At 38.1% G+C, this 21,846-nt stretch overlaps 3 protein-coding genes across 3 annotated transcripts in view; 2 read left to right on the top strand and 1 right to left on the bottom strand.

Moving 5' to 3' along the window:
• Positions 1-626: 626 nt before the first annotated feature.
• Positions 627-4,477, bottom strand: LOC140945718 (uncharacterized). Its single transcript, XM_073394761.1, has 4 exons — positions 4,346-4,477; positions 2,733-2,852; positions 1,797-2,099; positions 627-1,218 (listed from the first exon to the last, which is right to left on the bottom strand). The coding sequence occupies exons 1-4, from the start codon at positions 4,457-4,459 to the stop codon at positions 856-858; spliced, it is 900 nt and encodes a 299-aa protein (XP_073250862.1). The 5' UTR covers positions 4,460-4,477; the 3' UTR covers positions 627-855.
• A 5,244-nt stretch (positions 4,478-9,721) lies between these two features.
• LOC140945730 (collagen triple helix repeat-containing protein 1-like) lies at positions 9,722-12,516 on the top strand. The gene is made up of 2 exons (XM_073394776.1): positions 9,722-10,089; positions 11,894-12,516. Exons 1-2 carry the CDS (start codon positions 9,727-9,729, stop codon positions 12,248-12,250), a joined length of 720 nt encoding a protein of 239 aa, XP_073250877.1. The 5' UTR covers positions 9,722-9,726; the 3' UTR covers positions 12,251-12,516.
• Positions 12,517-14,831: 2,315 nt separating this feature from the next.
• The window catches only part of LOC140945745 (cullin-associated NEDD8-dissociated protein 1-like), a 52,901-nt gene continuing 45,886 nt past the window's right edge, over positions 14,832-21,846 (top strand). Inside the window, exons 1-10 of the mRNA XM_073394797.1 lie at positions 14,832-14,972; positions 17,512-17,613; positions 18,082-18,149; positions 18,934-19,046; positions 19,345-19,445; positions 19,521-19,587; positions 19,907-20,005; positions 20,567-20,693; positions 20,960-21,068; positions 21,658-21,714. Coding sequence (XP_073250898.1) covers positions 14,931-14,972; positions 17,512-17,613; positions 18,082-18,149; positions 18,934-19,046; positions 19,345-19,445; positions 19,521-19,587; positions 19,907-20,005; positions 20,567-20,693; positions 20,960-21,068; positions 21,658-21,714 — 885 coding nt within the window. The 5' untranslated portion in view covers positions 14,832-14,930. The remainder of the gene's footprint in view (positions 14,973-17,511; positions 17,614-18,081; positions 18,150-18,933; positions 19,047-19,344; positions 19,446-19,520; positions 19,588-19,906; positions 20,006-20,566; positions 20,694-20,959; positions 21,069-21,657; positions 21,715-21,846) is intronic.

Here is a 21,846-nt window from a genome sequence, read left to right as displayed (position 1 = left end):
GTTGTTGTTTGTTTTTTATGCTTTGAGTATTGTTTAAAATATTCAAGAGACCAGAAAATTAATGATTGTCTGCATGCCACGGCTATAGACATTATAGTTGAACGATCGATGATTGTCGATCAACATATTTCCGTAAAAACACCACTTTAACTCTTCAGTACACCCTCTCTTGAATGTGAAACTAATTTTCTGTACCTTATTTTTTAAGCAGTAGCCGGATAAATCTTGCCTTTAAACCTCAAAGATCCCTACTGAATAAATTGATTGTTACAATTGAAGAAAACTGGACCAAAACACATCACTAAACGCAGAAGAAAAACGTTTCAGCGTTTTGTTCTTTAGAGTATGCACTGTTTCACGTGCTGTACTGCACATTAGTTTATACGAAGGTAAAGAATACGAGGTTGATGTCGTCTAGTAAACTCTAATGTGTAAAGGTTGGGTATAGATGTCAATTATTTCTTTATAAGGGGGGAAGGTGATCCCCAGTTCCCCTCCCCTGATAAAAAAAACTCCAGTATTAGGATCAGAATGAAGTATTCTAATGACAACTTATAAAGGCTCCTGTTAACTTATGTAACATTCCTCCCAGTCTGTTCACACAGCACACTGTTCTATAGATTAGAAGTGACTTTTATTTGTATATTCAGACTTAGATTCCAGTTTGTCAGATAACTTTTAAGACCGTTTTCTATGCTTTGTTAAAAACAGAAACCATATTCCTTGCAAAATTGAGTTTCAAGGGCAATTCTTATCAACAACTACATTCCCAGGGTCTTTTAACAATTATTACACTTAAGGCTAGAAAACCTTTTAGAAAGCACTTTGAGTTTAGGAAAAAAAATGAATCTCTTTTCAAGCTTGTGGGGGTGGTATTTCTTCCACGTAGATCCGGGACACCGAGTTCCATCCTGTGTTCGCATCAGCAGAACCGTAACTTGCGCAGTTTCCGACCCAGAATCCCACGCGCACAGTACCTTTGTGGATTTTATCGCAGACTCCCTCGACGTGACGTGGGCGGTGCAAATTTTTTAGTCTGCTGCCAGTTCCATATCTCATGTAGACTACAGCATCAATAGCTGCTGGAGCCGAGCACTCTGCGCCATTAAAAGTGAAATACCATCGCCTGCAACAGTCGTCGCAGTTATGGATGCGGAGTTGGCCACTCCAGTAGACACGCAGACTTGTGTTGTCCGACGTCTTCTTGAAAATGCATTCCTGTTGAAAGGGAAAAGCAAGAAAATTCAAGATTATCAGAGTAATCTTTTAATTTTTTTACCCACAGAGAGACAGCTCTGACTACGATTCAAATTAAAGTGGCGGATCCAGGGGAGGGGATCGGGTAACCCGTCTCCCCTTCCCCCCTCTTAATTTTTAGACCAAACTGAGGCCCCAAGGGCAGAAAAAGTATTTTTGGAGACCGCTGCCCCCACGCCCTCCCCCTTATCTCAAGGTCTGGATCCGGCACTGAATTATAACAATGCTTTCGTACGGTACAGTGGTACAAGGTGGGTTAAACTAACACTTTAATCTGTGAACAAAATCCCATGGTATTACCATTCAAAACTGCTGAGGAGTGCTTCCTTGTAAAAACATTTGATTTGCAAGATTTTACTCGATAAAATTGTAAATTTTTTGGAAGTCATAAATAATTAAAGAAATGATCGGAGCCACAAGGGCCACTGGTTCTAATCCAAGCAAATTTGCGAACAAGACCTTCAAAGAAAATTCGTTCTTTTTAAATAAAACTTCCGAAACTGACGAACTTTTTATTCTGAGGCCAACTTAGCTTTTACCTTGACCAATCCTGAGTCCCTGCCGTCGTTCAGATTCTTAAAAACGCACTGTTTCCAATTACGTGCAAAAGACCCTGAAGCCCCCTTGGGACCTGAGGGACCTTGACTTCCAGGAGGACCTGTATCACCCTTCTTTCCAGCTTGACCCGAGGGGCCTTGTGGTCCCTTGAGGCCAGGGGAACCTGCATCACCCTTGCTTCCGACTGGGCCAGCTGGTCCCGCGGGTCCCGGGTATCCTGGGATGCCCGGTATCCCCGGTGCGCAGAAACACGGAGAGAAACCACAAGAGCCATGTTGGGAATTCTGTTGAAGAAATTAAGGCCAGAAATCAATGAAAAAGATCAATGCATTATTTATTCTCTTTGATTTGGGGTTAATGCACTTGGTATGTTTGTTCCTTGAATAGCCCTCGAAAAACAAGTAACTAAACAATTGACAATGTATATTAATTAATAATAATAAATGACAGCTAAGAACAGTAAAACAAATTCAGACGCGAGAAGGAGTCTACTTTTGGCCGCTGACACTACATGATTCTCACTGCTAGACTCATTTGTCAAGTCCATCATTCGTTCATTCAGTTGAGCAACAATTCAACTACTAAATTACGATTATTTCAGAATTATTGTTCAACTATTCATTTCCTGCTCATTTACACTCTTTGACTAGGGGACAATCCACTTCGATTATAAATTCTACCATTAATATGTATAATTAAAATTGAGGCATAAAACATGTCTAGATATACAAAAAAAAAAGTTGAAAACGGCGTCGGATGTTAGGACAATCATTCTGACACATACTTTCATTGATTCCATTCCATTTTATTCCATTTTTTCTGGCAAATGAGTGCTTTCAACGACCGTTAACTTTCTCGATTAATCACTGATATCAAATAAAGTCTCGATCATCTGAAATTTAACAAATCAAACTCACCTTGTTGCTGCTGTTTTTACTACTCGCAGCTGAACACAAAGGGATCAACAGCAACGGTACTATCCATAACATAATGGCCGATGGTATCTTCATACAGAATAACATGATCGCAGAATCAAACTGTGGAATGAAATATGTTGTTTAACGATCACCACAAAGAGAGCAGTATTTTTTATTCTTCTCAGGAAAAGTGAAGATTTTCACGTGTATTAGCCTGCAGTGCAGGCGTATTTTGGGTGGGCGAAACCTTGTTCGTGTTCGTATTGTTGTAGCTGCCATCTTTGATTTTATGACAATGGGTAGGTGCGAGGGCGAAAGAAGGATATCGCAGCCCTTTTATTACGTCATCACGTAATTCCAATTGGCCCTATAATTCGGTCGTGAATAAGTCAATGTCACCCCCACCACCAATAACATAATTATGTCTTTGATTTCTTTAATTTCAGTTAAAATCAGTGTCATGCACGGCTCAACTTGTGTGCAGTAGCACAATTTTGCATTCAGACAATCAGGGACAAAAGTAGTTGACACACTTGTTTAAAACGGGTGCTTTTAGCAAACATTTAATTCATCTATTATTTCATTCTTTTTAAACGCCGTAAATCCCCTCACCCCCGAATCAATGTTGTCTGAAGTAAAAAAAAGACTTGAGGGTCCAAAATTCAACATTGATTTTGGGGGGGAAGGGGTTGGGGTAGACAGGGGAATGGGATAAGTATATCCACTATGCAAAAAGGGGCCATTTTACGGAAGTGTGCCAACACTTTTGTCCCTCATTGTAGTCTTGTTTTAAACCATAAAGCTGAGGGACATCTGTGAGCAGGGAATAAGTCAGCACAGAATTTAATTGTCGGCGAATTTCTGTAATCGTACATCGTTCTGCAAGTGATAAGCTAGCCGTTGATCCACTCGTCTTGCTTGTTTGGGGCTGAGTCTTATTCCGGTCAAAGAGAGAGAAAGAGTGTCTGGCAAGGTTTCCAGTCAAAGATTTTTTAAATTGGTGTCTGGTACTGAACTCTCCAAGTGTTTATAGTTATACGCACCTTATAACTTCATCTGCGCTTAACGAGTGTCTTTTGATCCATAACTTTCAAAACAACTGCTCCACAGAATGTCAATGATAACACGTAACGAAAAAGAGTCAGCCTGCACAGTGAATGTCACAAAATCTGCCTAAGGGGTCCCTTTGGGATTTTCTGTCTTTACGTCATCTTAACCATTTCGTACTTGCGGGCGCAAGCAATAGAAACGTCATCATTACTTACACATTCCTCGCGGCCCCTGTTCAAGCAAATCGGGATTTTTTCTAGCATGCCGACTGTATGTTTCAACTGTAAGTACTTTCCTTAATATACGCGCGAGGGTGCCTCCTCGGGATTTCGCCTTTTGGGCGAAATCCCTGCGGGGGTAATAAACCGAAAAAAGATGTACATCATAACAAAATAGCCAACTGCCAGTAAAATATCTTCAGTTAAGCAAACACAACTGAGTGAAGTTGGTAATCTTACCTGAAAGGAACACTTCAAATTGAAAACTTACACTGAGTATTTTAAGAGCTGGATTTTTAACTATTTAGGATCAGTATAGTAAAACTAGGACGAGAAAATACCAACCTTGCTTGTATGTCTGTAGTCCTCCGTTGCACAAAATGATGAATGGCTTAATATTGCTGATCTTTTATGTCGTTTTGCAGTCACGTTTAGCATATTGAACGTGCTAAAAAACATGATTTTTAGCACGTTCAGAGGCTTGTTATCAGTAAAATGTCAAAAAAGGCAAAATGTTCTTATTGGTTAACTCACACTGAGCTGACCAATCATAAGGCGTTCGTATAATTTGGTAAGTTGCAAGTTTGAAACACTTTTAAGGCCAGTGACGTAAAAAACATGAAAAAGGACAAAAATTCTTATTGGATAAATCATTTCTAGATTAACCAATGGAATGACGCGTTGCAAAACGTCGTTGTTTAGAAGCGTTCAGGATTTTATGCTAAAATAAGAAAACAACTCATGTTAGTTACGTAAGTTCTGAACTAGAAGTTTACTATCACAGTTTTAGTTGGTATTCAGTTTCCACGTCAAAGAAATTTCCCCCTCTTCCCCTACGCTGAATTTCATACTGAACTGCAGATCACAATCACAGTATTTATTACTTAAATGCGACAAACATGATCGCATTATAGAAAAGAACGCAACCTGGTCATTTAAGTTTCCTAAGGGATATTTCATTTCTAACTCATACACGACTCGAATTGTGCTCGAAAAGGAGTAAGTAGCAACAGAAATAACTTAACTGGATTTTTTAAACTATTTTTCCAGATTTTTGTTAACTGATAAGACTTTCGAAATGAAGGCGAAATATTAAAACAACTGCAACTTTTTTCAGCAGCGACAGGGTTGAGCTATAAAACTTCAAATATAATATTTATTAACGAATTCTCGACGTAAAACGACCAGGCTACAATAAATTGATGTTTAGGCTTCTGGAACAACTGATCAGTTTGGAACACAAAAATGGTCGTCTTGATTTGCACATTCAAAATATTTTTAACCAAATTAAGCCGAGGAACGTGACAAGGTTGGATCGCCGTGACAAGTACCATAAAGCCTTTATAATACTTGTATTGGGCAGGCTTGCCTGAGTTAAATAGACTTGCAGTGAGGATCACGGAAATAAATATGATGTCAAAGACATTAAAAATGAAAAGAAATCGGCAAAAATATAATTGTACAAGCCTACCTTGCTGAATTTTTTCCCTTCAATTTCTTCCCAACTACAGACATTGGGAGATAAAGAAAAACAAATTCTCGTACGAACGTGTTTTAAAAGAGGCAGTCTCCCTAAAAACGGTCCACTCGATTTCACGACAAAAAAAGTTTTTCTTTATTTTTTGGCGGTGAAGAGGCTTTAGTAGGTATGACTAAAATTCTTATTCTTGGCTCTGGAAGGAAGATTTGAGGGAAAATAACTCAAAAGTTGCGGCCTAAATCTGGTATAAAAATCATATCAAAGTAAAGTTTTAAGCTCATTTTTTTGGTTTGTAGGCTCAGACTTGCGGGTATCTTCTGGGATTGCAATCTACAGTAGATTGTAATCTGCTATTTTGCGTATTTGCATAATTATTGGCCGTGTCCGATGTCACGATTTTACAAGTTTAAAAAAGTTCCAGGGCATGAAATTGCCACTTGAATTTGTCTCCGGCCTCTTAAGTACTTTTGAATCGAAAGAGATATGTTAACACATGTTAACAGGGTTAACATGGTCATGCATGTTACCAATTACCACGATCAACTGTTGGGCGCCGTGGTCTTGTAACTACCTGCAGTGAACAGTAAACAACGCTTTTTTAAAATAGTATTCTCTAGATCAGAAGTTGATTCAAGCTCTCTAAGAAATGAAAATAAGTATCACTACCCCGGGATACAAAACATGTACAGGAAAGGCAACTTAGAATTTTAAGTCTTTTCGGCAATTTTAGAGTGAATTTCACAGCGGTGCATAAATTATTGTAACAGTCGATCAGGCTATAGCTAGGCTATCTAAAAACGTTTGACGCACAACAATTAAGACGACTTTAACGTCTCTAGCATAAAAACGGCCAATTAGCGTCCAAGGACAAAGACCGAGCCGCTAGGGGCGGGGCAAGGCGGCATGCTCCACTAGAAACGCTATTTCTAGTGTTCTGAGAGAAAAATATAAGTAAATCGTAAATCGATAGTTACTTTTTATGCGTTTTTTCAAACACAGAAGAATACTGTGAATATTAAATAAATAAATAAATAAATAAATAGATAAATGATGTTTAATCACAGGTTGACAAGGGCCCTCCTTTTGTAAATATTTCCATAGTGCTCATACGGAGCTCACTGCGCCTGTCCTCTAGTCTAGCGACTTAAGCAAATCAGCGTCCAAAGGTATATTATCCTTAAAACTCGCATTTGGACCCGCTCTATTTTAGGCAGATGGGGAGGAAGGGCGTTATATCAAGCCTCGCACTCTAGCACGGAACGTAAGAGAGCGACGCCGATAGCAGCAAGGTCCACTGCACCTGACTGACGCCACCTCTTCATATAACACGGCTGATGTGCAGATGCTTAGCCTTGGATACAATCATACAGATGAGCTCATGCCATTTCAGTTTTTCCTGGATAACCAGACCTAGAACCTTGTGCGAACGAACTGTTTCGAGTCAAGGGTGTAGCTGAGGGTCGCTTTAAGAAACACACCCGTGGCTCTTTAAGCTTCATTAAGAATAAGTTTGGGACTTCCACGCAGATGGAAATTGACAGAGGCACTTCTTGATTTTTCTTGGGCTCAGGTGGCCCATCAGATCCTATAACAAGCACTGGAATATGTTCTTCGATATTTTGACGCACTGAAAGCCACTTGAACCGGAAGAACGGTACCTCATATACGCTTCATCAAGTAATATTGGTGCAATCACGAAGACATCGGGATCATTAGACACTTTTGCTGAGAAATCTATCAAGTATCCGTCATTTTTCTAAGCTCATCATATTCACGCGTCAACAACTATAAAGCTAATATTTCTGTTTATTTGATCTAGGTTGTTTGTTTAATGCTTTTCCGCAGAAGTAAGAATTGCTCTCTTTTTCTCTTGTATTGCATATAATTCATTGGCCGCTGAACCTGTTTCAAACTTGTTGCAATTTTAGAAAAATCAAACAACTTTAAATATATATAATTAGACCGTTACTTGGTCGGGTGCTAATTCATTTAACCTAATAGAACTATTTCTCTTTTTTGGCTTCTGATAATAAATTAGCGAGATTTTAAATTTTGTTATGCAAAACGTGACTATGCAACACAAGATTACATAAAACAGCTGATAAAAGAATCGTGAATGTTAACACGTTGATTTATTATCGCTTCTTTCCCCAACTGCGAGGACTACTGAACAGTCATCAAAGAAATGTAAGTGCTATTTTATCTGTCCTAGACTTAATATACTTCCTAGCTAAATTTAAACTTTAAATAATCAGTATTTTGATCGTTGATTTCTACTCTTAAGATTTTAAACGACAGGTAGCCCTTGTTAAATTTTGAGGGGCGTATCGGAGGATTCTTGCGACCTCTATTAAGAGGCCATAAAAAGAAACACAAGGCGGGCTGCAGAATTCGTTACTTATCTCCTTGTTTACTTGTGTTTTCCTGGCATTGAGGGATTCCTTGCACAAGGTTTTAGTTGACCGTGGGAAAAACAACAGAACCGACGGGCGCCACCCAAGCTTTCCGACTTGGCTCTAAAAGTTCCTCGAATGCCAGGAAAACAAAATAGAAATAAAACATAGAGTCGACAGGGATTATGCAGCCTTTTTATCACTTTTTTCACTCCTAAAGAACAATAGCTCCAGAGGCCCGGCATGGCTTATGATTTCAGTAATATTACGCAACAAACTCTTCCTCGTGAGCTTATGGGCTATCTACTATACCCGAGTTTTAATATTCAGCACCGTTTAGTTTTCCAACAAATTTTAAATATTTTCCCACAAAAAGACTTTTGGCTGTGGTTTCCAGATGGCTTTTTCTAGGCTTTTAAAAATATTTTTTTCTCGGGAGAAATCGAGAGGAAAAGTTAAATATTATATCGCTCTCGTCGAACATTGATTCCAGTAAACGTTCGTTGTTGTCGTTGTTTTGTTTCATAAGTATTGTTTTCAATTCGAGAAAATAGACAGTTGAGCTCATTTCTCTGAGTAGGCATAGTAGTGATTTGCGGGGCCAAGGCCGGGATCTATCTTTTTTTAAAGAATGCTGTTGTAGCCGGGGTTAGGGTTAGGGTTAGGTTTGACACTTACCCTACTCCTAACCTCAAAACAGCGTTCTTTAAATAAAAAAAGATAGACTCCGACCCCGAGTTTTTACTATCGCCCTATTAATGTGCGTCAAACTCGTCTCGACTCGTCACGCGCTCTGAATATAATTCATTTCACAGATTCCACAATCTTGCCATTCTGTATCAGTGGAGGCCACTATGTTATACTTGGGGCTGTTATTTCTGATCCCTTTGTGTTCTGCGAATGGAGAAATCAGTAACAATGAGGTGAGATGGTTTGATCAAATTTTTAAGTGATCCTTTAGGCAGAAATTATGTTAATATTTCGTAGATTCGAGCGCAAACAAATAATTTCTTCAAATGAATTTCAAATTCGAATATTTCCAATTCATTCTTATTCATTTGGAATTGCACCGACAGATACGTTCATACACTTCCGTATTTCTCTCGAAAAACATACCTGATTCCAGACCAAAATGGCCAAAATGTATATCAGTTGTGAGACCAAAAACTCGCCCAAAACACCCTACTCCTTGGGGTAGCACATACCTATGTGGCTTTTCTGAGGGAGTACCCCCCCCCCCCCCCCCCCGGGCACGAAAAGCTATCTGGCATAGTGTAAACATAGCCTTAGACGAGAGACTACAATAATCTGTAGCTTTGATGCACATTTGACGTCATCGGTTTAATATGGCAAAATTCTTCCAAATTGGGTCAACAGTAACTGGTTATCATGATGATGCAAAAAATGTAGGGAAAATTCCTGGTATAACAAAAGAATGTGTTTTGCGAACTGAACGCTTATTGCTGCCAAATATGTCAGTCGAGGGCTCTTGAGTAATTCACAAAAGTGTTATTCATGTGCGGCCATTAAAGCGACTCGTTATCTAGCTTGTCTTGCTTCACTACAAATTATCACATTACTGATGTAAGGAATTAGCTACGGTAAACGGAACAGCTGCGAAATGAGTTGGAAAGCTTTATTGCGCGTATTTACGCACTGGAATCAAACCTGTCATTCAAGAAATCCGCATTACGCTAATTTGTTGCAATTAACGGCAGGTGAGATTCATGGTTAGTAAAACGCTCAAAGCAACTGCGCGCTTCTGTTGCCCATTGTTACGAAATAGCTTTTGTTTCAAGTAAAAAATAAATGACGAGTTCTTTTTTTATTATTTATTCGCTTAGAGTCTTCCCATGCACACCAAACCAACAAAGTGCTCTTGTAACGACTCTGTGAGATGTGCTCCTGGAATTCCCGGTGTCCCGGGAATCCCGGGACCCGCGGGTCCAGCGGGTGCTGCGGGATTACCTGGAAATTATGGACCTCAAGGACCCATGGGTCCACGTGGGTGCAAGGGTGATGCAGGTCCTCCTGGAGCCAAAGGCCCTACAGGCCCCAACGGACCACAGGGACCCTCGGGTGAAGCTGGAAGGAAGGGTGATACAGGTGATCAAGGTCTCCCGGGTCCCAAGGGAGATCCAGGACCGTTAGTGCGTAATTGGAAACAATGCGTTTTTCCAAACCTGAACGACGGCAAGGACAATGGATTGATCGAGGTAAAAGCTTAAGTTGTCAACACGGTGGATATTCATTCTTCCAGACTGTTTCTTTATGTATTCAATTTTATTGAACTGCAGTTCGCAGCAAAAGTTAGAACCACCCTGTACAGCAAGATATACAGTACAGCAGGAAAGACTGCTCAGTAGCTTTTATTTGAACACACCATAGGCGATTTCATCCAACGGACTTAAAAGATAGAACAACCTTTACAGCATAATAAACAGTGTGCTCAGTAGCTTTCATTTGAATGATCACACCACAGCTGACACCATAGGATTTCATCCAGCAAACTAAAAAATTTGAACTACTTTGTACAGCATAATAAATAGTACCATAGGACAGCACTGCTCAGTAGCTTTCATTTGCCATGGTCACATCATTACATAGACTAGAGACGTTAGACTTCCTGATGCGGGATAATAATCATCACTACTCAGAAAAGTACACACAACCTAGATGCTTTCATCAGAACGGAAAAACTGAAAGCTATCATCCACAGACTCCGAAAATCAGAGCCACTTTGTGCAGCATAATAGACAGTACACCACAGGAAAATACTGCTCAGTAACTTACATTTGAATGGTCCTCGCACACATTATGATTTTACATACAGACTTAAAGTAAAAACTTCTTTGTACAGCACAATAAGCATTACCACAGGAAGGTTTTTATTTATTTATTATTTTTTATTATATTTTATTTGCCACACAATGATTACATAAATATAGGAAAAGAAGAAAAAAAGAAGTGGCGAGGAGACCTAACAGAAACTATAGGAGCTTATGAGAGGTTAGACCTCCTCGATCAACGTGATAGAACTGTTTAACATCAATCGAAGAAAAGATAGCGAAAAGTCGAAGATAGAAAGATTTATGAACTGTTTTCATATTTGCTCAATAATTTAATCTTCAGTTTTTTCTTAAAAGGGGAAAGGGATTGAGAGTTGATGACCTCGTTGTCAAGTTAATTAATAAACTTAGGTCCTTCAAAAAAGGGCGAGAACTTCTTTGTGTTTTTTCAACAATAGGGTAGACGGTTGGCCTAAGAATTTCTTGTATTGTAAGAGTGGAATTGATTGCTTTGGGAGAAAGTGTTATTACACCTTGGAGGTGAGAATGAATGTTTTCAAGAAAACACAAAATTTGCCCAGTTGAAGCAAATGGATATCATCAAATTTTAGTATACCGAGGTCATTAAAGATGGGGTCTGGGGTATGATCATTGAAATGTGATTTATTAAATTCTAATAATGCGCGTTTGCAGGATAACAAGACGGCGGAGAGTAATTTCATAGGACGAATCCCAAACTATATATATTAGTGCAGTAGTAAAAATAAGGATAAATTAAGGAATAGTAAAGCATAATTATGTAGAGACGTTTTAGGAAGAAAGAAGCTGCATCTAGATATTATACCGATTGACTTCGCAACTTTATTTCCAACGTGTGATATTTCCGACTTCCAATTTAGGTTTTCATCAAAAATTACTCTTAGAAAATGTAGCGGGAAAACAATGAGAGAATCCTGCGGGATTTTGTTCGCTGACGCGAAGAAAGTGTTACTTAATATAACTTTGAGTCAATAGTGAAAAAAGAAAAATCTAATTGGGATCAACTTTCAACACAGTATTTTTTTTAGGTGATACACAGAACTAGTTCAATTCGTCTTAGGACCTCTTCAGTTGCTCGCCACACGATATTTGAAATAACAGACACGTTACGTATAACAATAACAGGATCCCGACATTAGTCCACAAACTTCATGGTATAAACATAAATGTTGTTTCCTCTCCTTTCAAATAGGAATGTATTTTTGAGAAAACGTCAGACAACTCAAGTCTGCGTGTCTACTTCAGTGGCCAGCTTCGGATCTATAACTGCGACCACTGTTGCAAGCGATGGTATTTCACCTTTAATGGCGCAGAATGCTCGGGACCAGCAGCTATTGATGCCGTGGTCTACATGTGGAAGGGAACAGGTACAGAAAATTTGCACCGCCCGCGTCATGTCGAAGGAGTCTGTGAGAACATCACCAAAGGCACTGTGCGCGTGGGATTCTGGATTGGCAACTGCAATGGCTTTGGAAATGCTGATGGTTATACGGGCTGGAACTCGGTGTCACGGATTTACGTGGAAGAAATGCCTCCCCCGCAAACTTGAAGCTAAAATAGCGAATTCAAGTTTCTTTCTATTTGAAAATTCAGGGAGCTTGATAAGAATTGAGGCATACACAGAAATATTGCTAAACGACATAAGAAGGATTATTATTGTAACTTTTTTAAAGATCCACTGTAGTCAGCTAATTAAGGTTGCAACTTTATCATAGTATGATTTTTTTTCGGTGTAGGGTAAAGTACCGATAGATATCTGACAAAATGTAAATTTCATCTAAAATTTTCGGGATAATAAAACTGAAGCCCTTGTAATTTCGAAAAGACTCAAGTTCTCCTAGGATGACCGAACGGATACAAATTTTAAACACTTTTTTTTTTGGACATAAGAATGTTCTTTTTCCGGCCCAGGCTGAATATTCTTATTTTCCCGCTGATTTTTGGTTGAAAATATTCTTGTATTATTCTTAAATTATAGCATATGACATTTCCGTTTTAGAATATATTGGGATATCAATTACAGTTAGTGCCTTTTTTTGTTTTGTTAGCCAGTTTTGCCGTTTAAAGAAAGGAATAAGTTGAAAACATATCAAAAATTGTATTGCATTTACAGCTTTTCACCTTACAAAATTATATCATTTTCAAAATCTCAGCCTGGGGTTTATTCTTGAAGCATTCTTAAAACTTCACAAATTCTAGCCTCGATATTCTTATAAAATATATTCTTATAGAAAAAAAGAGTGTAGCGCCACTAATATAAGAATGCATTTCTAGAGCTCTAAATGTACTCTGGACAGCCTGAAAAGTGTTTTCCGTGTACATGTATTTAGGAGGAAACCGTCGTTGGGTGCCCCTGCCAACGTAACACAGGAAAACTAAAAGTGAACTGCTCCGCCATCCTATACTGACAACACGACCATGTTGATAGTCGATTTACTGCCATCGACTTAAGTAAACAAGAACCACTCTACAGTTTCCCTAAAAAAACTCAAAACAGAGAGATAGTTTTTCAGTGTGAGGATATAACAATATGAAATAACCCCGAAAGAACTAATACACAATGATAATTACTGATACGAGAAAAGACAGGAGAATAAATGGCTGTTTTTACCTTTGATAAACTGCTATCCACACATTATTACCTGACCTAATTAATTCCGAGTGGATAATTTCAACGAGAGATGTTTAAACAGCCATGTTTTTCCCACTCAAGGATAATTACAATCAAAACTTCGTGCTGCGATAAGGATCTTGTAAAAAGGCTGATTAAACTCTCATCTCCACGGAGTTTTTTTGCGATCTCAAGGATATTGTTTGTTAACACGACTTTTAGAAGAATCGTAGATTAGAAAGTGCGTTCGATATGGGAAAGTTATGAAAAACAGTCACCATAGATATATCAGACAAAATTGAAACAATCTTATACCCTGCGCTTAGCTATCATCAATGGAGTCGTCCAAATGACGTCACAACCTATTTTACTTGCGGTTCTTTTTCAGTCTCCCTGAGACTCAGTCTCTCTGGCATTTTTTTTCAATTCCTCACTCCCAGGCATTCTGACTGATTTATTCTCTGACTGATCCCTGCACTGTCTTCTTTCATTAAACGACTTTATGCTGTATTGACCAAGGCTGATGTAATCGACTATTGTGCAAGCAAAAAACTTGTTTGCATAGGCAATAACACGATTTGTAGTGCCTATTGGCATAAATACCACGAGTGATATTTTAAAATTGTTATAGGTAATTTCACGAGCCGTTAGGCGAGTGATTTTATAGACAATTTTGAAATATCACGAGTAGTATTTATGCCAAATATCACGTACAAATCACGCAAAAGGTTTGTAATTTTCACATGTAGGTATTTCAAATTAAGCTGAAATACCATTGCTCTAAGCCAATCAAATTGCAGAAATTCCTCATGTAGTAGTATAAAATCAGAAACCATTTGTTCAAAACCAGGTGGTGTGCGAACTACGATCGCAATACATTATGGAATAAGAATTTCCAAGATGGCGACCAGGTTCAAAACAAGATTTAGATTATAGAGAAAATTATTCCATATTTTTGTCACCATCAAAACTGCCCTTCGCTTACAATTAATACCCACATAAAATAAGAAGAAAAAGATGCGTCCTAAAGCTAATCATTTAGTTCTCAAGGTCATCGGCTATTTTGCCTGTTGTATCGTTCCTAGAGCGTCAGACCAACATAGACTCTTGCCAACAAATCTAGGCTCATAACTTTGTCGTAAAAACGCCTGTTGATAAAGTCAGCATTACGAATCTTTATTAAATTGCTTTGGTTAAGAAATGTTTGGCGTCACAAAAGAGTGTTTCTTTTAAAAAGTTTAGTCCCAGTATAGCGGATGGAGGTGCTTTCGCCTGCCAGGCTGCTTCCGGAGAAAAGTTGAGGAAATGACAAAAAAAAAAAATTAACAACTCAGCAAATCCCGTGAGCCATAGAGGACAATGGCTCCTGGGTAACCTGTATCCTGGAGAGAATTCCCAGCACACGATACCCAAAACATTGGATCAAAGTGGACGAGCTAAGAAGAACCCTGGGAACAAATTGGCTTTATCCCGAGACAGCAGTATACCAGCGGATAGATGCTACAAGGCAAGCGCACTGATCACAAACCCGAGGTGGAAGAAACTGATCAGCGAACATTCTTCCTTTAAATCTTAATTTTAGAAGCTGTCACTTCTCGACTGGATAGGATTTTCCATCATGTCGACCTCACCGTACCACATAGCGTCTCTTCTGGACAAGGTAAGGTGAATTGTAATTTAGCTGGACTTGTTGTACAGTGTATTTCTGTACACCCACGAACTCGTGCAGCTAATAAGCTGCACGCTGCACATCAATTCAACTGTCATTATGTCATGTTACTGTTTTGAAAATTTCCGCTTTGGCGTCAACTTGGGTGTTATTCTGTTTTGTAAGTATTTTGATACCTGTGACTGTGAGATCAAAGCTACACTGAGTCTTTGCGGAAAAATAAGATCGAAAGTGAAGAGCTGAGAGACTTGCTTATATTTCTAGTGCGTGACCTTTCTAGAAGTGCTAACCTTTGGTAGCACTTGACAGTTTGAAAACGCTAATGACTGTTGATGTTGTTGTTGTTGTTTTAAAGGATTCGTTGGACCAGTGATTTTGTCATGAAATAAATGCCTCTGTTTTCCATTATTTTCCTATAAACATATGAGTTACATACTGACATGTGTCTGTTGCGCACAATCGAACCCCCATCAGTGGAGTTTTAGCAGCCACCCTCTTTTAAGTCATCAGTAATCAATGTCCTAGAATAGTTGTACAAAAGAATTGTAAACAGGGTTTTCATTAAGAATCCTTGTAGTGGAACAAAGGGGTAACGTTACAGGAGAATATTTTGAAAGAGGCTCCACATCTGAATAAAAAATAGTCATAAGCTACTGAACGTTAGTCAGAGAATAGGCCACTTGTACTAAGAGGTCACATGAACAACACTTCCTTTAAACAACATGTTGGAATCTTACTGATACCAAAGATTGACAGAGCACATAAAAATTATCTTACATCCGCAGTTTGAGAGGAAATGCATTCAAGGGAAATATTTTATGGCACTTTGATTTTTCAACAAAGTAGTATGATTTGTCTTGACTGCCATGTTGGAGGGCATACTCTTACCCTGCAACATGGCGGCCAAAACTACTTTTTGCTTTTTCAGTGAAACCTCTCTTAAGTGGACCCCCAATTAAGCGGACACCCTCTATTAAGCAGACACTAAGTTGGGTCCCAAAATTAACGTCTTATCTTTCCCTTTATAACAAACTCCTATTCAGCAGACACCTCTATTAAGTGTACATGGATACTAAAATGAAATGTATTTGGCAAATTTCTATTGTTAAAAAACCTCTATTAAGCAGACACTGAACTATTGTCGCCTTTATTAAAGGCCACCCTCATCAAGAGGCCACAGCCATCGTTTGGCCATCTCGATGACAGTTCTCCCATTGTAATAATCTCTATTAACACTGTAAGCTCTTAGAGTGATCAGCATCAAAATTAATTTCTCCTTGTTATATCAATGCTTTGTAAAACAGAGTGGTCATGAGAATTACGGACATGATCACAGAAGATGAATTTGCTTGATATTTTATCAACTTCTCCCCACCAATTTTGTAGGAAGTGAATAGGTACAACAAATGAGAGTTCAAATTTTGATCTTAGGTTTTCCATCAAGTGCTTGTTATACTTACTTTGGCTTTTTATAAAAAATTAAGATAAAGGAAAATACATTCTCAGTTAGAAGGTTAAGAATGATGTGGACCAGTGATGCTGCTTCCACCATGTGTTTGTCTCAAATTAAAGTGCTGTTTCTGCCAAAGATTATGCAAATTTATGATGAACCTCTACATTACATTTTAAGTGGCTACTTGCCGGTATCCTGAGGGTGGCAGCTTCAAAGTTTCAAAGTTTTATTTGTGATCTACAATAAAGTCTATTTACATAGATACATGTGCTACTTTAAGATAAGACGGATTAGGGCAGGGACCGTTGACAAACCATTTTAGGCTTAACAAGAACAGCCCTGCTGGTTAAAATGTATAAAATAATAATAATCATCATCATCATCATCATCATCATCATCATCTTTATTGAGGATATCAATTTCACTGATAAGTGATTTACAAAAGAGTCCTCAAAAAAAATAATTAACACAGGTCAAGTGTACCCCCCAAGATTCTATTAATGAATTGATTATTTGAAAAATGAATCTGTTAGTCATTCCCGTAACTGGTGTCAAATTCAAATCGGAATTACTGCACGCGTAATGAGCAGTGAATAATTTACGAGAACTTGTCTGTATTTGGTCAGATTGAAAATCTTTGAATGAATTAAAATTCTTAGAAGACATTTACATCAAATTCAGGGAAACTGAGCTGGTAGACATTTCGTAACTGAATCGCGTGTGAATTCATGGCTCATTACGAATGTAAGAATGTAGAGATGAATCTGAAATCTACAACTGCCAACGGACTCAACTTTTGAATAATAAATTCATTAATGGAATTTTGGGGGGCACACTTGACCTGGTTTGACTATAAGGTTTTAGTTGTAGTGTAATATAAGTGTAATAAATCATAATAAATATTTTTTATTCTTGTGTTAAAAATATGAAATGATTTCAAGCTTTTTATGTATATGGGAAGGTTGTTACATGTACAAATTTCAGTGGGGGTTCAACTATACTACTGTACAACTGCAGTAATAAGTGACTACATTTGTCACTGGATTTGATTTTTCATTTATTATTATTTTTTTGAAGATGACATCAAGTGACAAGGACTTTAGGTTCATGGCCACTAATGATCTTATGGCTGAACTCCAGAAAGATTCCATTAAACTGGACGATGACAGCGAGAGAAAGGTCAGTCCTTTTAATTGCATGTGTAATCTTAATTTAGATTTTATCTGTTAATCATTAAAATTAATTATGTGGCAAATTGTACACTAAAGTCAACAGAAGTGAAGTTATTGCAATAATAGGATCTTAAGATCTGATGATGGCAACAAGAACATAAAAAAGCACTAGGTTTAATAACCGAAACAACCAGCTGCACGTACAACACACCTTTGTACATTATTTTCATTACTGTCTCTGCATAACTGTGATGCAAAAATGCCCAATTTCACATTTTATACATGTGGTGGACGTAAACAACAGACTGATGGCAAAATTTTCTTTTTCTTTCTGAACTTGGACAATTTGTGATTAAAAATGCTACAGCTGTAGCCCAATTGGTCGTTCCACTAGCCTGGAGCTAATGGACAGCACTTTTGTCACAATATTTTGGAGGTCTATTAAATTAGAGTTTTATTGCTATTAACTTTATAGGTTGTTCAGATGCTCTTGAAATTGCTTGAAGACAAAAATGGCGAAGTGCAGAACCTAGCTGTGAAATGGTAATAACAGCACATACTGAATTCTGTTGTACAGACTGTACATAAACTTGTTGTGTTTGTAATGCGGCAAAATGCAGTCTAGACAAAGTTAAAATCTAGCCCATAGTTCAGTTTTATTGGCTTAGAGTCCAAAGGTTGCTAACTTGTTAAGGCTTGAGTGCAACGTACGTGATTGTTCATAATGTGTACTATCAGTGTAAGCAGACCTGGTTTTGTTGTTTCTGATAAAAGATAACTGTGTACAACGGTCACCCTTGGGAAATGGCAAGGTGACCGTTAAACACAGCGTGACCGCTATATACAGGTCAACTTTGCAGAAAAAATAAGGCAACTGAAAATTTTGGGAAGTTATCCGGTAACCATAATATACATGGTGACCGTTATATACAGGGCTGTTGTATACAGGATTGACTGTATTTTAACATTACAAGTTTACATATTTTATGTGGTCAGGTTGCACAATTGTGATTAATTACACGTACAAAGTCATGTACATGGTTTTGATTCTTCCTGACTAAAGACAAAATCGTTACAAGTTTCTTTCGTGAGAACACAAAGAAAAATATTTGTCAGAAACAAATTTTAGGTTGCTTTTTTTGGTATTTTTTTTATATTATTCTATCTTAATTTGAGAGATGTCTTGTACAAGGCAAGTGTATGGTACATGTACATTTACATTTAACTTGAATGCGCAGTATAAGAGCTGAAATTTAAGCAAAATGTAAGTGTACACGTAGCTTGTGCAGCAAGGTCTCATGACAGTGTTTGGGTGTTATCTTTTTAGCCTTGGACCTCTGGTTAGTAAAGTTAAAGAGCATCATGTGGAAACAATAGTGGATTCCTTATGTTCAAACATGCTCTCGGACAATGAGCAGCTAAGAGATATTTCAAGTATTGGTGAGTCATCTTGTAGATTCGTATGAATTCTGATGCCTTCCCTCTTATTTGGAACATTTTATGTTTACTTGAGGAGGTGGCCTGGCCAAGTGGTGAGCACGTAGTTGGACACATAATCTGGTGGTGCCGGGTTCAAGTCTCACTCTCAGTGGCCACTTGCTGGATTCATTCTCAGTCTTGCCACATTCAAATCGTCGGTTTATACCAACCGGTTTATACCAACTGGCATGAACCTTTCACTATAAACAAACCTTTACCAGCAATTATTATTTCTTTTTTTATTTTACTTCTTTGTCAGGTTTGAAGACAGTTATAGGAGAGCTACCTCCAGCTTCGTCCTCACTGGCGGCAAATATTTGCCGCAGAATAACTGGGCGACTCACTAATGCTATTGCCAAGGTAAGTGGCTTGAGGTTCATTTTATATATAGTGCTTTTGCTGGTTCTCAATACTGTGCTGTTGACTTGATTTCAGAGTACTGACGTGTCAGTTCAACTGGAAGCTTTAGACATCCTGGGAGATCTTCTTAGCAGGTTTGGAGGTCAGTAAATCTGGTCCTAGTTCGATAATGCTTCAGCATTTTGTTGTTCCATAAAAAAACACTTGAAGCTTGTCATGGGTTTGTAGGGGTATAGAATGGTAAATTCAAGACTTTGCGAGACTGCAAGACCCTGGTTTTAACATTTGAGACAAGGACTTGCATGTAATGAACCCAAGTTTCTGAGACTCTTATTTCAAATACCAAGATTTTGCGACCTGTCCGATATTAATTTCCACTAGGTACAACTCTGTCTTTTGTTGTTGACGATTCCACTGTTATTAGTTATACTGTACCATAATCCAAACTCTTTTTTCTGCAGGTTTGTTGGTGTCATATCACCAGTCTATCCAGCAAGCCTTGTTACCACAGCTTACAAGTGCAAGATTAGCTGTCAGAAAGAGAACTATCATTGCACTTGGTATGAAGCAGAACATTAACATTATTGCAAAGCACTAGAAAGAGGAAAAAGAAGACCTTGAAAAGTACAATGCACCCTTTGAAACTCCTTATAAACCCCTTTTACCCCTTTCTAGCCGTTCGTAGATGCTCCATCTCTCCGTTTTTCCATTGTCGGGGTGGGGGGGGGGGGGGTACCCTTTTCCCTTGTAACCTTTTGTACATGATTGTAAGGTCCCCTACAGTGTAGCAATATCCTTTTGCCCCCTGTAACCCCTTGTAATATCCTGTTGCCCCCCATAACCCCCTCTTACCCCTTGTACATGTAATTTCCTGTAACTACTTGTAATCCCTTGTAACTTCTTGTAACTCTCTTTAATGCCTTTTAACCCCCTTTAACCTCCTGTAACCACTTAAAACCCCCTGTAACCAATTCTTACCTCCTGTAACCCCTTGTACTCTATTGTAACTTCTGAAGATTAATCATAATGTATAATATAATTGCATATAACTTTCTGGGTATACTATTAAAGTGTAAATGTGACTGAACATTAATTTAACTTGTCTGTTTTGTGTACCATAGGCCATCTTGTTTTAAGTGCGAACAGCAGTTTATTCGTTGAGCTGATGGATCATTTGTTGACTGAACTCAAACGGAACGCTTCTCATTCGACCACTCGAACTTTTATCCAGTGTATTGGAGCAATATGGTTAGTGAATTAACCTTATGGGACATTATGGGAGTTATGGACTTACAAAATGCCCACATGGTGTTTCAGTTTCTATGGAAACTGTAAACACAACAAAAAGGTAACTCAGCAGGTTACTTACAGCATTTTTCCTACTGCTTCTTAAAATTTTTTGCTAGAGGAGGAAGAGAAAAATGCCTTAGTTGAAAGGTAAAAGTCTGTGCATCTAAGTTCTTCATTTTGTTTCTTTAAAACATTAATTTGTTGTTCTTGTTGTTGTTGAACAGCCGACAAGCAGGTCATAGAGTTGGAGAACATCTTGAAAGGATCATGCCCATGATAGTGCGGTTTTCCAAAGTGGAGAATGATGATGAGTTGCGAGAGTACTGCATTCAGGTCAGTTTTTAGAGCTATTTTCATATGACCTTGACATTAAAATGCGCAATCAAAACAGAAACAACAAACAAATGGAAAAAGCGCTAGTGATTTGATTGTTTTATCCAACGGATACAAATGCACGTGGCTTTTTGGTTTGTTAAGCAAACAGTCAGGTGAAAAAACTTCATGCCTGAGAACTTTCTAGGAATCAATTGTTACATGTACTTTTCTTTGATGTCATACTGGAACACAATTGGCCAATGGAACAATGCTTTCTCCAGATTGGGATTTTCTGCAGTGGGAAAACAAAGAGGCCATGTTTTGATCTTTTCATCCATTGGCTAATAAAACAAGTAACGAGCACTTACCGAAACCATTTTTCAAGGTCATACCAAAATCGCTCAATACACTGTAAATGTAAATCTTGAACCCTTCGATCAACTATGGTGCCAGTTATTTTTTCTCACTCTCTAGCAAATCTCAGTGTTAAGGTGATACAAGAGATGATTTACAAAGACGATTTTTAGTTCAATGCAGTGTTGTCACATTTTTGCGACATTGTTTTGAATAGTTGCAACATTTTTTTTGGTGTTTTCTCATTTTGCAGGCATTTGAATCATTTGTGTGCAGATGTCCTAAAGAAGTTACTCCTTACATTCCAAATGTATGTTCATTTTGTTGACTTGTTGTAATAATAGTAGATACAGCTGTACATGTTATGATGTAGTGGTGTTGTTGTACAAATTACAAGCCTGCAAATAACAGCCAGTCATCAGTCAAATGACTGACCAATTTC

Source organism: Porites lutea, chromosome 8 (genome assembly GCF_958299795.1).
Source record: "Porites lutea chromosome 8, jaPorLute2.1, whole genome shotgun sequence".
In the NCBI taxonomy this organism is placed as follows: domain Eukaryota; kingdom Metazoa; phylum Cnidaria; class Anthozoa; order Scleractinia; family Poritidae; genus Porites; species Porites lutea.
The sequence above is the reverse complement of the archived record's forward strand: the minus strand, read 5'-3'. Positions and strand labels throughout refer to the sequence as shown.